Raw genomic sequence first — 18681 nt, forward strand, 5'->3', positions numbered from 1 at the left:
AATTTAACAAGTTTAGAAAAAAACACAGTCCATCATGGAATAGGGAAGGCACTACTTTAAAATTTACTGAAATTCACTGTTGCTTCAGCTCAGTTTCAAAACTGCTTCATCTGTTTTCTGAGGACAGTATGCTAGGTATGCAACAAAAATTTCAATCAACATTTTCGGTATGTAGAAGTAGTTAAGACTCAAAGAAGTCTTAACTCCCATATATTCTATGTATTCCTTTGTAACAGGCCATAACCTTTATATTTTGCTGAGAATGTATTCACTTAAAATATTTTTTCTAATTACAAAAGCAACATATCCTCTGAAAACTGCACTTTTCCTTCCTTCTATACATGTATCCTCTGAATATGTAATGCACAGTTACTTGGTCCCATACTATCTGCTGGTGGTAAATAAGAGAAAAATGGAGTTTTAGAACAGAGTTCATGGAAATTATTTAAAAAGACACTATATTAAACAAAAATGACCTTGTCAGTTCTCATTCTCCCCCCGCCTTTCCGTAGTGTTTGGCCCTGCTGATGACCACATCTGTCCTTTGTTTTGAAATACCCCATTCCCACTCTGCTTTTCACATCCCTCCCTTTTTGGCTCCTGTCCTTCCTAAAATGCCCATTTGACTTTAAAGAGTTAACATCAGGTCATGCCTCCTGTGAGCCAGGCACTTAACATTAATAGTTCTGTTGAAAAGGAACAGCTTGCCCAAGATTCAAATTCAGGTCTATTTCACCCAAAGTTCATGCTCTTCCCACTACACCTCCTGAAGAAAAGGGCTTATAGCAACAGGTAACCTCACAAAATCTCTCATCTAAAGACAGTTCAGCTTCTGGAGGAAAAATGCATTTGGGAGGGCTAAGACACTCTATCTTTCCCAGTTATCTTCCTTTGAGATGTTATCATTTCCTAAGACCTTAATTTGCACCTCCATGTAGATGGTGCTGCATTCTTTATCACCAGTCTGTACGTTCTCTAAAATTCCAGCCCCAAATTTCCTATTGGAAGCTAAATAATAGGATGCTATCCTCACAACAATTTCAGTAATGCAACCCTGTCTGACATGGTATTTTTGTTTACTATATCTGAATTACCACAGTTTCAAAACTGAAGTCTTCTTCCTTTACTCCTGAGCCTTGGGGATTCTAACGATAATTTCAACTATGTAATCAAGACCTTGCTTTCATTCCCACAACACCATCGAGTTCTGGCTTATTCACCTCATCTTTCAAGGATTGTAGTAAATGCTAACTAATTGGTCAGCCCCCTAGCTACTCCCTTTTATAAACCAATTTATAAAGTGCTTTCAGACTAATATTCATGTCAATGTTTGTCCCAATTAATCAGCTTTATCTCCAGTCTGAAAGCTCTAAACAAAACTGGTTCTTTCATGGTTCCAGCAGAAAGAGCTGTCATCTCTGCCCTTTTGCTCATGTCGTTCCACTACCCAGAATACTCCTACTCCTCCACTCAGTCTACTGAAATCCAAACCATCCTTCAGGTCTAACTTAAAATCCTACCTCCTATTCAGTAAAGACTTCTCTGACTATCCCAGTCTAAACCATGTTTTTATTTCAGTTCCAAATGCTATTCCTAAATATAAACAATTTAATGACTGATGTTACACTGGTCTGTGAAAACATGTCTATATTCAAATTTTATTTACAAACTTTTACTTTTTGCCTTTTTATGTTAGGATTAGCTTCCAATTTAGATTAATGACTACATTTTGTACTTTATCTTGGTGCTCAGGAAATACTTAATTTGAGTTGACTGCTCTCAACTGAAGGGAGAGAAAAGTATTCTAGGAAAAGCAGTCCTCAAGGGAAAAAAATATATATTAACTCTCTCCCTCCATGTAATCTGTGACCAATGCATTAAAGAATCAAATTATAGTCAAAATAACTTTCTCAGTTTCGAAATAAGACAAAAAATCACAAAGGAAAAGTTGACAGATTAAAATACGTAGAAATGTAAAGTATGTGGGCAAAGGAACACAAGAAATGACGAAAAACAATATAGCATATATTAGGAAAAAAGCAGCACCATCAAATACAAGGGGTCAATATGCTAAGAGCTCTATCAAATGTTTAAGAAAAACATCAAAACTCCCAATATATAAATGGGAAAGGGATGAGCAGAAAAATTTTTATCAAGATAAATCATATTTGGTATCAACTAAACATATTAATTCTTCCCTACAAAAAACATTGCAGTTCTATACTGATAAAATCATTTCAATGAATCTATTTAATTATAGCTATGCTTCAGTGATCAAGAAAATACAAACAAAACTCTGTATAATGTCACTCCGGTCATCCCAGTGTCATTCATAATGGAAGTAAGGTTGATGACAAGAGCCGTCTCCCTGGCGTGGGCATGGAGGGCATCACCATCATAATTGTGTATCTGGTGGTTCACTTTTTTATTTCCCTCATTAGATGGTATGCTCCAGGATGGAGGGTCCAAATCAACACACCCTATCGTAATACCTAGCCTGGCACATAGTAAGTTAATATAGGCTGAGTGAATGAAAGAGAAAGGCTGCAAAAGACTAGGCACTTCTTTCCAAACCAGCTTCCCTACTACCAGAACGGCCAGAGAAATTTACCATGGAGGGACGGGGGTAATCATATTTTTAAAACTGAGTAAAATAACTTTCTAAAAACTGATTAAAAAACAAAACAAAACAGAACATTGCTTAAAGCACTAAAAAAACCAATTCCACTAATAAAGATACTTAAGATTCATATGACATGAGGATCTTAATGGAGTTATTTTCTTTCTAGTTTAAACACAATACCTTTTCACTAAATCTTTAATCTTCATGACTTTCCATTTTTGTAACAATTTAAGAGACTTCACTTATGAATTTCATCATTCAGCAATTGTGAAACTAAGATATAATCCCCTCTAGAGTTTTATTTTGTAACCTTATTTCCTATAACATTTTTGGACATTTCCACAAACTTTAGACCATAGATTCTTACCTTTAAAATACTAACCATTATAGGGGACGAGTAAAATTAGGACAACTTTAATTGTGTATGACCAAAACCAGGTACATTATATTGGTTTATACACTGATCATTTTATATACATCTTTATCATTAAAAAAATTATCAATCCAAAGATTGTTCAAATAAGGAAAAAAAAATTAAAACAACTTCAAAGTATTTTAATTACAATTAACCACTAACCAATCTACCACTAATCAATCCCTGCTAATTATTGTCAATCCTTTGAAGGCAGACAAAGTTCTCTATTTCTTACACATCAAGGTATTTTGTACACGGAAGGTACTCAACAAAAATTTTTGATTAATAACCAGAATTGACATGGTTTCTCTTATTGCAATAATTTTTAATTAAAATTATAATTGGTCATACTAGGATTGGAAAAGATAATTTGATTTAGGCTTCTAGTTACCTTCCTCATTTCAACAGGAGGAAACGAAGGGAAGTTGGAAGTACTGAGCAGAATTCATAACTATTGATTTTGTGTTAAAGTGACCATTCTGCCACCCACACACAGGTCTAAACTACAACCTCTAATTTTTTTTGTCTCGCTGATTCTTGAAGACTGTTGCCTTTCATTTTTGGAAATATGAGGAAAAGACCATTCTAAAATGGCTTATATTATTAGTAATGTAGTGATATCAATGTACATTTCAAATGTACTGCATGTAAGGAGGTTTTTCTACATGGCTGATTCAGCTTTCACTTATTCAAACGAGTTTAATGAATGTCCATATGCTAGTCATTACCTTTGTAAATTTTAGCCTCGTGATTGAACTCTCTCAGGAATCCCAGTAGACCGTAAGTTCTGAATCCAAGGACTGCTTTCGAATCCCTAGTACTCAACATATGCCTGGCAAATAGTAGGTTCTAATGGAAGTCTGCATTACTCTTTCTTAATCAGAAAAGGTTCCTACAGCTGAGTACTTACCAGTGAGAAAATTCCGCAGGCGTCCAAACTGTACTTCATATTGCTGGGGCTCAGCTTGGCAAGGAGCTGCAGACACTATGTTGGCACAACCAGATTCTGATTGGACTAAGGAGGAAAAGATACACAAAAGGCATGTGGGAAAGACAATTATTAACCCAACATATGGCACTTGCTTAACTCAGAACTGTCCTCACTTCTTGTCTGGATTGCCAGTATTGCTCCTAACTAGGCCCCGGATTATAATCTGGGCCCTCTCCAAACAACAAAGCCACTAGAGTGATCTTTCTAAAATTCATATTTGATAACTCAGATACTCTCCTCTCACTTGCCCCCTGGTAAGCTCCCAATAGTTCCACTGAAACGCAACTCATTTTACCTACTATTTAATGATCACCTTCTATGTGCCAAGAACCACAAGACCTTCTGGGAAACCTCATTTGATTTGACAGTCGAATTTAGATGACCATCTTCTTTGCTCTTATCAAAACCAAGGCACACCTACCTAACAGAACTTAGTACATTATACTCTTCTATAACCACTAGGTACCCTTGACAAAAACAGAGCCAGGTGGACTTGGAATAGAATAATTATTGTTTCTAGTGGGATAGAATAATTGATTTACTTGCCTCACTTCTCAATTAGAACCCTAAGTTCCTTAGGAGCTAGGATCAAATCTTAGCTACTTCTAGAACTTTTCTCCTGGCCTACAGCAGCATTATGTTCAATAAATGTCTGCTAATAATACATGATTATTCAGATTACTCAGAAAACCAAATGACCCAGGACAAAATCTTAGGATAATCACATTTCATGCTCCTCACTTTCCTGGTGGTTTTCCAGGAATGGCACGGAATCTTGTAACAAGCCATTATATCTAAACTAAGTAAGTTTGGAAGATAGTTTAACAGTGTTCGCTCCTACTTCCTATCAGCAACAGCACAGAATTACTGCTTCCCGTGTTCTAATGAATGCAGGGCACAGGAGATTATTAATTAAAGGCTGTGATGGTAACTTTAGAAGGAATTATTCTAGGGTAGGACAGAGGCCTCGTAAATTGGCTATCCCACTAGAAACAATAATTATTCTATTCCAAGTCCATCACCTGGCTCTGTTTTTGTCAAGGGTACCTAGCGGATTGAAGAAAGGAAAAATGGGTGAATCTGACCATAAAGAATAAGAAGGCAGACAGATACTCAACTAAGCTTCTTTTACCGTCTCAGAGGGAGTCATGAACCACCCCTTTGTGGACATCCTCAGGTTTTTACTGTCCCATCACTAATGACTAAATCCTTAAAGCAAAAGTGGTCTGGATCCTTGACTTTGCAGGTAGTAAGAAAAGAGGGAAGCTGAGATAACTGCTGCTACCAGTATGGAGGTTTAAACCATTAAGGGATGGAGTACATTGTGCCAAATACTTAGAACAGAAGAAGGAAGTCCAGGAAGTGAGAAAAGAGAAGGATCTAGTATGAGCAGGTGGGAAGGGGAATAAGGGCTGAGCTAGAGAAAGTATTGCTAACTGAAACTCCATTAAACTTGCTCGTAATCATCCTAAAGCACTGGAATAACTTTTTATTTCCTTCCAAAATCTCTAGTGCATGAATTCAATAAAAGAAAATCCTATCACATTAAGTAATAATTATTTGTTATTCCAGATTGATTCAAAACAATTTTTTTTTCTAAAATAGAATCCAATTAAAAAAAACAAACAAACAGGAAAACCCCAGGAACATACCTAAGATCAATATTTCCGATCACTGAACCCAAAGTACTCACTCACCCACCCAACAACTCTGATTTCCATGTGCAAGACTCCATGCTAGATGAGAGGGACATGTGAAGAAGGACACCAAGACTCTGTCCCTTAGGGTCTCATAAGATAACAGTTTATCAGAGGAGAAAGTTGCACTTAACAGTAGGTACAAATAAAATAACTCAAAAGTTCTAACGAAGGAAATATTACACACTGCTGGGGGAATGAAAGTAGGCTTTTAGAAGTAGCAGTTGAGCATGGCTTTGAAGGACAGGTCACTTCTCTGAGGCCATTTGATGCTGTTTATTTAAGTTTTTAGATAGTCTGTATTTTTTCCAGTGCTCTTTTAGAAGAAAAGGAAAAGCCAATCCACAGAGATATTACATTAACTTGTATTCTTCTGTTCCAAGCTCATCCCACAGCATTACCTGTGAGATTAGCTGCCATCTCTTCAGCAGTCTGTGACAGTCGCAATCCTTGTTTTAGGGGACCTTCTGAATCCACGTACTGTCGGCGTTTGAGGTAGCAGGACACTGCCATCTGAATCTGCTCTGTGCGTACTCGTTTCATGACCTCCAAAGAGAAAAAGGAAAATGTAATACAGAAAGGACCACAAAATGTAGAATGATAAGGGATTTTAAAGATCATTTAATCCAACTCCAAACATCACTGACTATTAAAATTAGTAGAGAAAGACTATTCATATGGTTAGTTAAGAGGCCTGGTTAAGACACAAAACTAAGTTCCGTAAGTACCAACCTAGTACTCTCTTCCAGTTTATCTAATTTTCCAATGATAATACAGCTAACTTCAATTATGGAAAACAGGAATAGCATGGGTAATAAAACCCCATCGATAACTCCTAAGCTCCATTTAATACCAATCAGCCACATGAAACTGTTCATTATAGATGCTAACGAGGACCAAACATAACCAGTTTGAATTTTAGGGTCTTTTATTTTCCCTGTCTGCTCTGTGAGAGAAGTGTTAATTAGCAGTGAAACAGCCAAAAAAAGCAGGCAGGAGGCAGAACAGAATCAAAGATCTAAAAAGTTCAGAAAAAGGATAATAAGATGTTGAGAAAGTAAGAAGTCGATAATGAAGAAGGGAAATATACTTTTTTTTTTTAACAATCAGGAAAAGGATACCACCACTAAGTTAAGGATTTTAGCAATGGGTTTTCACTGTAATCATAATATTTACCTCTTTCATTCTACATCAAAATAAGGTAAGAATAAGTGGGTATATATATGTGTTGGAACATGTCTCATAAATTCTTATATGGAAAAAAAGTGGTAGGAAGTGAAATGAACAGTAGTAATTTTTGATTAATTCAAGCTAATATGAGGACTCACAAAAAGAACTATTTTCCATGATATCTTATCAAGGATGACAGGAATCCCCAGTATTGACATAGGCCTAAAACACTACTTTGCCAGAGATAAAGAATACCGTAGTTTAGATGAAGCAATGATAGTTGCTTTAATTTTCTAGGTTCACATCTGCCAGGAAAAAATATTTTCCTCTTCAAGATCAAAATAAGGTATCCATTTTAGAATCTGTGCAATGTTACTGATATATGTGAGTGTTCCCATAAAAATAACATTCTCTAAATCAAGGAATCATTTTGACTGAAGGATCTACTTTTGATAATTTGAATGTTTCAAGTTTTCAAGTACACACACTGGCATTCTCCTTTGTGATTTCTATTCCTTTTTAAAATTTAAAGTTTCCCTCTTTCTAAAAATTTGACATTAACTTTTTTCCTTAAACATTTAAAAATGTTTACTTATATTTTTCATCCATCTGCAATTTCTTTTAGTGTATGATATATGTAAATAACCAAACAAATGTTTTGCCCCAGATACTGTAGCTAACACATTGTCCCCAAATAATTTGTAAATAATCTTTCCCTTTAAATTATACCCTGATGACCTACTTCTCAATTCCCTAAAATTCATGTATCAGGGCAAATGGTTGTGTGTGTGTGTGTGTGTGTGTATATATATATATATATATATATATATATATATATATATATGCACAAACATATATACATATACACACATACAAATTCAATATAAGTGTATATATAAATATAGACTTAGGGCATTATATATATTATTTTTTAAATATATTTTTATTGTGAGATAATAATAATATAACATATACAGAAAGTGACAACTTTCAAAGTATGATTTAACAAATAGTTAGAGTGCAACTTTCAAAGAATGTTATGGGTCACAGTTTCACCATTTCAGTTATTTTCTTCTAGCTGTTCTAATACCCTAGAGACTAAAAAAAAAAAAAATATATATATATATATATGTATGCATATGAAGATTCAGTATTCATAATCCTCTGTCAAATCCTATCTTGTCTGTTGCTACTTCTCCCTCTCGTTTGATCACTGTCTCAATCTTCACGGATATCTGGGCGGGCAGTGACCACACTAACTTGTTCATATTCAAAAGGGTTGTCAACATTATGGGGATGGGGGGATGCATCTGGTTGATGTTTATATATATTATTTTAAACAAGGTATATAGAAAGATTATATTATCTATGGGTTTCATTTCTGGATTACCAGAGAGTACACAATATTTGTTAAAAAGGAGGGGCACTGGGTCTGATGCAATTGAGATTCAATGATATAATGAAATAAATTAATAAATTTCCCACTACCAAATCATCCTTTCACTTTGGAATTTGCCTCACTTGGTTATGAGATATTATTCTTTTACTGTATTGATGACTTATATTCATTTTTTAATTAAGATTTTAAAAATTGTTTTATTACAAGGATTCTGATATTTTGAGAATGGGGAGCCTTGCTCTAAGCATTCACCTGTCTATCAATGAAGACAGGTGACTGTTTCTTTGTAGTTCCTAATGAGATTACTGTATCAGTATGACAATATCAGTGAATCTCTAAGGTTCTCTAACCTTGCTACAACATGAGAATCCCCTGTGAGAGTGTGTGTGCGTGTGCATGTAAATAATTTCAGCTCTAGAGATTCTAATTCATTATTGTACTTAGAAAAAATTCTTAAAATGCATACAGAGACTGTGGCAGCACTGCCCTTTCTCAGCTTGGCCCAAAGCCAAGACTAGTCAATCCAACGCCCCCTTCCCTGAACCTTGCTAAAGCTGCTTTTAATCTAACTTCATGAGCTCCTAGTCCCCAAACTTTCCCAAACTAGTCCAATTCCTCATATTTTAGCTGAGTAAAACTTTTCCAGATTTCCTACTGCCAATCTCTCAGTTGACATGGGAATGTGTGCCCATTAACATTCAAAATCAGAAGAGAATAAGAAATTATCTCTCTGACTGCAAGAAACCTCTGCACGTGAAAGATCTATGAATGATGGGAGGTATGTTAGAGAGAGAACATGGCTTGTAATTACACAGCGTCCTTAAGTTGGAACAATGTATATGCATGTCTGAGGAGGAAGGGAAAAGACATGAAAGTCAGGAAAGTGTGAACAGAAAGGAGCGGGAATGAACCACAGTGAAAACTGGCCATATTTGGGATTGTAGAAACTAGTTTGTAAAGACCAATTCTAATGAATTTGCTCAAATTGGCTGCTCCAAAAGCATTTTTCTCTAAATCAAAACTACCATTTTCTAACAGACCTTCCCTGAGTTTAGATAGTGAGCTAATTGTAGGGACAGGGATCCTAAGGGCAGAAGTTCCAGAATCTACCATCTTCTAACCACACTGAACTGAAATACCAGAGGCATGATCCAATCAACTTAACTTGATTCTATTCCAGTGCACACATATTTCAAGTGAAATAAATAATTAATGAACGGAGTCCTTCAGAGAAATCAGTTTTCCTCCTCCTCAGCACTGATTTCCATAGTACACATATCCATAAATGGACCCACTAGAATAACAAAACAACTCCTTAAATATAGACCTAAATCTTCTCAAAGACTCAGATATGAGACCCACACTACAATTATCTCCTTAGTTTTTTCCGTAATTATAAAATCTTTTCAATTTAACTTGGGTTGGGATATAATTATACAACCTTTGTTAATTTCAGGACTCCCCATAATTTTCAATTTACTTAAAAGGGACTACCTTAAATCTTAAAGGTAAAAACAGATGACCCCAGAACCTTCTCTTCATATCACCTTATTAGCTTTCTGCAAATTAAAATGAGGATTCTGAAATCATGTCTATCTATTTGTCATATAAAAATAGACGCCTCCTGCTCAACTAATATTTCAACAAAGTTGCTATATAAAATCAGGACATGAACATCTTCCTGTCTCAAAGTGACAACTGTGCAGGAAAAACGACAGCCATATTCTTAATATTTAACTGCAGCTATATAGGGATGCAAAGATATATGAAATTTGGCATACTCTTTAGATAATTGAGGAGAAGTTTAATAATATTGGGCAAAAGCCACTTAAATCTCCACAGTGATTACAGATTGCATCCTAACCCCACCCACTTATGTTCAAATATATATGGATGGTTAGAGGGGTGCTTGGGTCTAACTGGTTATATTATCTATGAAAAGATCACTCTAAGTGGGGCCTAGAGATGTAGCTTTTGCATTAATCATCACAATAAAGTGTATTCAATTAGCTTTGAGAAAATATAAATTATGGCTGAAAAATAAATGAGCCATACTACTCATAAGTACTTATAATCTTTATTAATTTACACATGCATTTAAATAATGTTACATAAGGCAATAGATTAATTCAGAAATATTATTTTCCATTTTCTTTCATGAAACAATTTTACTCTAACTTTTCATGTACATCTTCAACACGAAGTGTTGTGGTAGATTGAATCATATTCCCCACAAAGGGTTCAAGTCCTAACCAGGGATTCTGTGGGTGTGGCCTCATTCAGAAAATAAGAGGAACCAGAGGAGGCCAAACTGAATCAGGGTGAGCCCTAATCCAACATAACAGGGGTCCTGATAAGCAAAGGAAATGTGAACACCGAATTAGATCACCATGAGATGGAGGGTTGCTGGCAAGACATCCCTATAACACTACATACAGACTTTGGAGAACGGATCGCCTGCCAATTCCATGACTTTGGACTTCAAGCCTTCAAACTGACCCAACAAATCCTGTTTAAGCCAACAAGTCTTAAAGTGTTTGTCAAAGCAGCCTGGCAAACTAAGACAAATGTCTCTGAGGTCACATATCCACTCTGAATCATTGAATTCCATTTTCTAGAGCACATCACCTTCACATCTACCAAATAGGCTAAGATAGAGCACTTCTTAAATCCACACATGATGCCATCACTGGATACCTCAACCCAAGCCATAAGCACCCACTTAGGTGTGCATTGTTTTTTTCTCATTCATAAGTTACTATATTGACTTTTTTGTGATCTGTAAAAGCTCTGTTTATAATGATTTCTAAATCTTATGTTTTGTGACACATACCCTCAGGAATAATTACTAAATCTTTACCAGGTGTTCTAGTTTGCTAATGCTGCGGAATGCAAAACACCAGAGATGGATTGGCTTTTATAAAAAGGGGGTTTATTTGGCTATACAGTTACAGTCTTAAGGCCATGAAGTGTCCAAGGTAACACATCAGCAATCGGGTACCTTCACTGGAGGATGGCCAATGGCGTCTGGAAAACCTCTGTTAGCTGGGAAGGCACGTGGCTGGCGTCTGCTCCAAAGTTCTGGTTTCAAAATGGCTTTCTCCCAGGACGGTCCTCTCTAGCAAGCTTGCTCCTCTTCAAAATGTCACTCACAGCTGCACTGAGTTCCTTCTGTTAGGTCAGTTCATTTATATGGCTCCACTGATCAAGGCCCACCCTGAATGGGTGGGTCCATGCCTCCATGGGAATATCTCATCAGAGTCATCACCCACAGCTGGGTGGGGCACATTCCAAGCAAATCTAATCAGCAGCAAAACGTCTGCCCCACAAGACTACATCAAAGATAATGGCGTTTGGGGGACACAATACATTCAAACTGGCACATCAGGTTTTGTTTATTTGTGTAACTGATTTGGTAAGATTGATGTTATAACCATCCCAAACTAGCACTGACTGATTTTAGCCCAATACGCTTCGTTCAAACAGCATTTTGTTCTAAGTAACATAGTAAGAGAGGTGAATAGGGGTGACACTCTATTCAGAGGGATATATTTTGGGGAAAATTTTGCCTTACAATCAGGCTTATACATATATATTTGAAGACAATTTTCAAGAGGGAAGGTTGCCTGGAATGATCTAAGGGTTTCTTCATGGCTTCTCTAAATCCTCACTGACCTTGAGAATTTGGATTAAAATGTCTGTTTCTGCCAAACAATCATCTGGAGTCACAAGGCAGACATGAAACTGCAATGACAAGTAGTTGGGCCTCTCCCATTTTTGCTCCAAACTCCACACTCCTGCAGGCACAGTCTTTCCAAACATGTATCTGATACCATCTGTGCTCAGCTTAACAACTTTCTATTGCTTCCACTAGCGTTAAGGATAAAAAAATTCAATCTCTATGGTGTGTCCTTTTGAGGTTACTCTGCTGTGGCTTTTTCTTACCTAACTATACCAATTTCTTAGTTCTCCTCACTCCACTGGTTAGTCTCACCTCAGGAACTTTGGTCAATGCCTCTCCATCAACTGGAGATGCCCTCACATCACCACTGTAACCTGGTTTGGCTAAATCCTACTCGTGCTTCACAACTCAGCCACCTCATTCTCCCCAAAGCTTTCTTGATTGCAGCCCCCTCCATCTACCACAGCCAGGAACAAACTTCTGTCACAATACTCACTATGCTATTGTCTGTTTCCTATACTACAACTAATACCAAACATTTATTGAGTGTGTACCATGAGTAAGGGCCTATTTTAAGTGCTTTACATAGATTCTCTCCTTTAATCCTCACCACAGCCCTAGGAGGTAGGTACCATTCTTCAGGTGAGAAAGCTGGGGACCAAAGAAGTCAGAGAAAGCTTGCCCAAGGCTATGCAATGCTAGGATCTGGACTCAGGCAACCTGGCTGCAGGGTCTGAGCTCTTTCCTTCTACAGTACCCTACTGCTCAAAGGATTCTATAATCAACCAGAGTCTTCTTGGAGAAACACAACAGTCGGTGCTTAACAGATGCTTGTTGAGAGAATGATCGGAACAGCTACTACCTGAGAAGCTTTCTGACACACAAGAGAGGCTGGAAACTTGAATTCCAGTACTGTCCACTGAGTAACGCTGGTTAAGCAAATGATCCCCCTAGTCCCCTTCCAGCTAAAACACATAATCAAAAACAAAAAACCCTTTCCTTTTCTCAGAGATGTTCTTTATAGGTGCTAACAATCTGTTTGGGGAAAGCACACATGTACCGGTAGAAACAAGTCACTGAGTCGTTAAGTGAAGACTGCCTAGTTTTACAGCCGCAGAAACACACATAAATCTCATATTTAGAGGCAGGAACAACAGAACTGTTCCAAGACACACCAATCTGTTTTATTGTTGATGAAAAAGAAAGCAAGAAAAATACTCAAGGCGAGTCCACTCTTTGGTTTTCTAATTTAACACTGCTTTTTAAGGCAGGAACACAAATATTATTTAATATAAGGAGGCCAGAAAGTATAGAGTGGGTACATGTCAGGCATTTTCACATACATCATTCCTCTTTTTTTTTTTTTTTTCATTTGAAAAAGCCCAATTTTAAACTATCAATTATTACCCCATGAAGAAACCCAGGCTCAGAGAGGTTACACAAATAGTTACATGGTTTCAATCCTAGATCTATTCCTAACCAAATTCTATCCACTACAGCAAGCCTCTTCATTTAAAGATGTGGTCGGATGCATTTAATCTATAAACACTCCTACTCCCACTTCGGAGCAGGGCTGCGGCTAAGGCTCGCTTACCACACCCCACCCCTTCAGGTACATTAGATACTTGTATCACCTAAGAGGAGAAAGACTCCGCCCTCACTGTTCCTCTCCAACACAGCACACAACTGCTTGTTAGCGGGAATTACCATTCCGAGATTTCAATCTGCAAGGTCAGAGTTTAGGTAATTTAAGACTAACGCTAAAAAGGATTGGTAGATTTACCTTTTAATCCCAGAACCGTAAAAGTTGTGAGATCCGCATTATAACGACACTTTCACAACTGATGGGAGAAGAATTGCATTAAAGCTTGGCTGTACCCCACTTCCGCTAACTCTTAAAATGACACCACTATTTCTAACCATCAGCTCAATTTAGACCAACATCTTTTCTACTGTATTTTCAAAAGCCTTGGAGATACGCGAGTAGGGGCTGATAAACTAAGAACCCCCTCCTAAACGCACACATCTTACATTGCTGTCATTACTTAAATAACCTAAAAGGCAACCTTGCAGATCAGTATCCTCTAGCAACAACTAGTCTAACTCAAGACCTACTGTGTCACATGCAGAAGGAGATCGATTTCCCATCCATCCGCGCACAATCACCATGTGCTAAGTTTAATCTTGAGTTTGACCAAAAGACATTTCCTTTTTTCTTAAAAGAAAAAGGAATCTAGATCTGTACTCTCTTGTCCGGGGCTCTATGCCTGGCTGTCCAGCGCTCAGGACCCTTTCCCGGTAACTGCCTCTCATCACCTCCCCTGGGTCCCCAAAGACAACCCGGAGGACCCACCCCTTTGCAAGAACACGAAGCACCTCCAGTGTGTAGCTGCTGAGTGCAGGTAACGCGGCCGGCAGCCAGCTGGGGATTCGGCAGGGAGAGGAGCAGAAGGCGGGCAGGAGGGCCGCAGGGTGGAGGTGCCCGGGTCGCAGCGCAGAGCCGGGGCCCGGCCGCGCGCCGCCGCCTCCCCCACCCCCACGCGGCGGGAGCGGCGGCGCAGCGCGTGCCCCGCGTAGGCCTCACCGCGTCGGCTCGGAGACGCGCGGGCGGGCGGCGACACCTCCCTCCCACCCTCCCTCCCGCGCCCGCCTGCCCTGCGCCCGCGGGTCCTTCCGCCCGCCCGCCCGCGCGTGCGCTCGGCTCGCGACCCTCTCCCCTCCCTGCCTCTCCCCGCCCGCGCGCCCCGCACTCACTGAACATCCCAGGCGGCTCGGGCTCCTCCCGCCGCCGCCTCCGGGGTCTGGTTGCTTCCGCCTCCGTCGTCTCTGCCACCGGCTCTTCCTCCGACTGCCGGCTCAGCCGGGGCCCCTAGTCCCGCTGCCCGTCGCCACCGCGGCGGCTCTGGGCGACCGCTCCATGACTGACTGACACGGAGCTGGCCGCCGGGGCTGGGCCGCTCAGGCCCTTGAACGCACAACCGTTTCCACCAATGGGCGAGGCGCCTCGGCGATCGTCTGGAGATGCCTGGCGTGCGCGGACGCCCCGCCCCGCCGCGCTGCGGCCTCCGGCGTCCAGGCGGAAAGAGCGCTGAAGCTCGGGGCTCCCACGTGGTGGGGCCAGCGAGTGAGTCCCGGACCGGTTGCTGTCTGGCTCCCGGCTGTGGCCGCTTCGGTTCTAGTCGGGGGCGCTGGGGCTGGCCCTGAGGTGAGCTCGGATCTCCCCTGGGAAGTCCTCACCCGGGGCGGCTTCTCTTGCAGTCACCGAGTGTTGAGTGAGCGCTGACTGCATTCGCTGCGTCGGCTGCTTCTTACCTTCCTCCTGGTTTGTGGCTACTCTTGTGATTCTTGTTACTCAGTTTCATTCTGTTCTCCCGGATACTCATTGAGGCTGTGTTTTAGTGGACTTGGCGTACCACTAGGGTTTTGCTCTCGGAATTGAACTGCTCTTCACACCGCCTTGTAAAGACCGATGGAGACTATTAGAGCGGAACGTTGTGTGTAGAGTCCTGGAATGTATGTTGGGCGTCTTTGTAGCCAGTTCAGCAAACATTAATTATACAATTTGTAGCCGCCACGATGGCAGTCTAATGTATCGCACTTAGAAGTTTAAGTAAATAGTTGAATTGGTGTTAGACATTTTGACAGGACTGGACTTCACTAAATGAAGGATACTATGCTGAACATAAGTGTTTTTCACCCGGTGTTCGCTCCCATTGTGTAGTTACTTACTGATAATAAATTCTGAAGGTAGGTCTTTAACATTTCGGTACCCGTAGATTAAAAAAATGCAGGCCAGATCCAGATGCAGCCTTCGGTATATCAAATTCTTTTGCTTTGACAGAACTTAAATTAGAATCATGAGACTGCATTCGTTTTTACTATGTGTCCCATTTTATTTATAAATTTATTTCAGTATTAGCTATGAAATATTTTCTCCCGTGAGGAACTGAGTTGTTTATTTTTTATGTAATGAATATGACTTATTCTAATATGTCTCCCCTTTTTACCATGACTTTCAGGAAACTATGCTAGGTTTATGTCGGTTTTATAGTAATTGTAGGTGGTTAGCATGTTTGCTTTCCTTATTTATTCATTTTATTGTATTCTATTTTTACAGTCTCATTGTATAAATATCTTTTGTAGATATTTTCTAGATACTTTTGGAAGCAGTGTTTTATAATGATAATGTTTTAATCATTATACATAAATGATTATGGTGGGGAGTTACTGTTGCAACTGAAATAATACTTCTTTGAGATTGGGTTAATATATTTCTTTTTCACTTGGAGGACTATGGCTTTCTCCCAATTGCTTGTTTATCGTTGAACTATTTAATGGAGCTGGTCCTAATACATAACACATAGTCTATTTTAGAAGATTTGTGCAGAAACTTAACTTTTCTCTTTGAAACTAAAACCTTGGGTGATTGAATTGCTTCACAAAGTTATCTGAACACTTTGATTTTTGCTTGGATGACTTCTTGCATACTCATCTCTGGGGGAACTTGTGAGTTTGATCACAGCAGGAATACTTGTATGTATGTGCGTGTAGTCCATCTTTTGCCTGTGTTTGAATTTCCTCCAGAAAATCCATGGGGTCATGCATCTTTTTTATAGATTTAACACCACAATTTTGTTGATGTGTTATAATGCATTAAAAATGTTTGAAGGAATATATATATGTGTGTATGTGTATGTGTGTATATATATTATATAGACAATAAAGTATATAATGATTGTTTTCTGGTGCCTGTTGAGTTTGACTATATTATAATGTTTTCCCCTTTATTTTTAATTGTAGATAAAGTGTAGCAATGGCTGCTGTTTATTCTGGCATTTCCCTAAAGCTTAAGAGCAAGACAACTTCTTGGGAAGATAAACTAAAATTAGCTCACTTTGCTTGGATTTCCCACCAGTGCTTTCTTCCAAATAAAGAACAAGTAAGCTTAATGTGAAACTTACATTTTTATAACCTAAAGTAATTGTCACTTGTATAACCTACGTATTGATATTTGGTTAAAAAAGAAAAAGATTGGAGAAAAGTTTGAGGGAGGACACTTCATTGGAAGTTTTATAAGTAATGCCAGTGAAAAAAGTACTGAGTCAGGTGTTCATTAACGAAATTTTTCTGTTACAAAACTTCCTTTAGATTTCTTTTATGTTTGAAAACATTACTTATGTTATGAATTGTGTTAGGTTACGGAAGTTAGATTCTGAAAGTCTGTTGATAGCTCCATTTGTTTATCCCAAGTGATGCTTTATAAAGCAAGTGTTTTTTGGTGCTTTGTTAAAAGTCTTTGGAATTTGATAAATAGAAGGTTGGGCAGAGAAGCTTCAATATTTGCATTAAGCCAATCTAGAAGTAGATTAGACTACCAAGAAAGACACTAGCTGTATTAGTTAGGGTTCTCTAGGGAAACAGGACCAACAGGAGACATCTGTAAATATGAGATTTTATAAAAGTGTCTCACACAGCTGTGGGGATGCACAAGTCCAAATTCCGTAGGGAGGCCACGAGCTGGCAACTCTGTTGAAGGTCTTTGATGAACTCCCCAGGAGAGGCTGGCTGAAGCAGAAATGAAAGTTCTCTCTTCTCCCTTACAAGTCTTCAACCTATTGGATTAAATCCAACTGAATGTATTCTCTTCTTGATGAAGACACTCCCTTAGTTGACTGTAGATGTAATCAGCCACAGATGTAATCAGTTGAATGATGATTTAATAAACCAGCCAGGAAATGTCCTTGCAGCAATGGTTAGGCCAGTGCTTGCCTGACCGTACAAGGGGGCACCATCACCTGGTCAAGTTGACACATGAACCATCACACTGCTCTTGGTTAACATTTCTTAGACTTATTTGACTGAAGAACACTGTTAATGCAACAGAGACCAGGACCATGAGCTCATGAAATTGGAGTAACATAAACCCATATGCTTGTATTAAAGAAGTCAGCCCAAAATGTGTCAAAGATGGTTTACGTATGTAACATGATAGTGAAGTACAGTATGTAGATTGACTATCATATCTAGCAATTTGTAAACCTGGTTGCACATGAGAATCATCTTGGCAGATTGACAGTTAACCTTACACATAAGGGTAAGATGGAAGGGGAAATTAGGGGTAGGTGAGGTGTGCTTATTCTGAGGTTTTTTTTTTTCCCTTCTAGTCTCTGTCACTCTTCATACTGTTATTGACAGTTGTGATAGCATGAACTGAGGTCTCACCACCTTTCCCAAATGTTTTATGAATAACGAAACATCCCAACAATGGAAACTGTATACATACAACACTACTTTTCATAAAGCACTTTCACATTATTTCACATTGAATGTCTCTGTTTTCTTTATGAGGTAAATAGATTTAGAGGTTAACTGAGGTCTCACCACCTTTCCCAAATGTTTTATGAATAACGAAACATCCCAACAATGGAAACTGTATACATACAACACTACTTTTCATAAAGCACTTTCACATTATTTCACATTGAATGTCTCTGTTTTCTTTATGAGGTAAATAGATTTAGAGGTTAACTGAGGTCTCACCACCTTTCCCAAATGTTTTATGAATAACGAAACATCCCAACAATGGAAACTGTATACATACAACACTACTTTTCATAAAGCACTTTCACGTTATTTCACATTGAATGTCTCTGTTTTCTTTATGAGGTAAATAGATTTAGAGGTTAATCTAGAGGTAATGTGGT

The 18681-nt window shown here is 38.8% G+C and overlaps 2 protein-coding genes across 6 annotated transcripts in view; one reads left to right on the top strand and one right to left on the bottom strand.

Moving 5' to 3' along the window:
- TAF5L (TATA-box binding protein associated factor 5 like) overlaps window positions 1–14961 on the bottom strand; it is a 30453-nt gene extending 15492 nt beyond the window's left edge. Inside the window, exons 1-3 of one of the 5 annotated variants that reach the window (XM_037820820.1) lie at window positions 14354–14586; window positions 6128–6272; window positions 3949–4053 (exon numbers count right to left, since the gene is read on the bottom strand). In XM_037820820.1, the coding sequence (XP_037676748.1) occupies window positions 3949–4053; window positions 6128–6269 (247 nt within the window). In that variant the 5' untranslated portion in view covers window positions 6270–6272; window positions 14354–14586. Of the gene's footprint in view, window positions 1–3948; window positions 4054–6127; window positions 6273–11296; window positions 11353–13760; window positions 14130–14353; window positions 14587–14731 lie in introns of those variants that run through there. The other 4 variants (XM_037820824.1, XM_037820827.1, XM_037820818.1 and 1 more) reach the window with 4 other exon arrangements.
- The window catches only part of URB2 (URB2 ribosome biogenesis homolog), a 34729-nt gene continuing 30693 nt past the window's right edge, over window positions 14646–18681 (top strand). Inside the window, exons 1-2 of the mRNA XM_037820804.1 lie at window positions 14646–15182; window positions 16778–16916. Coding sequence (XP_037676732.1) covers window positions 16791–16916 — 126 coding nt within the window. The 5' untranslated portion in view covers window positions 14646–15182; window positions 16778–16790. The remainder of the gene's footprint in view (window positions 15183–16777; window positions 16917–18681) is intronic.

Source organism: Choloepus didactylus, chromosome 2 (assembly GCF_015220235.1).
Source record: "Choloepus didactylus isolate mChoDid1 chromosome 2, mChoDid1.pri, whole genome shotgun sequence".
NCBI classification, from domain to species: domain Eukaryota; kingdom Metazoa; phylum Chordata; class Mammalia; order Pilosa; family Megalonychidae; genus Choloepus; species Choloepus didactylus.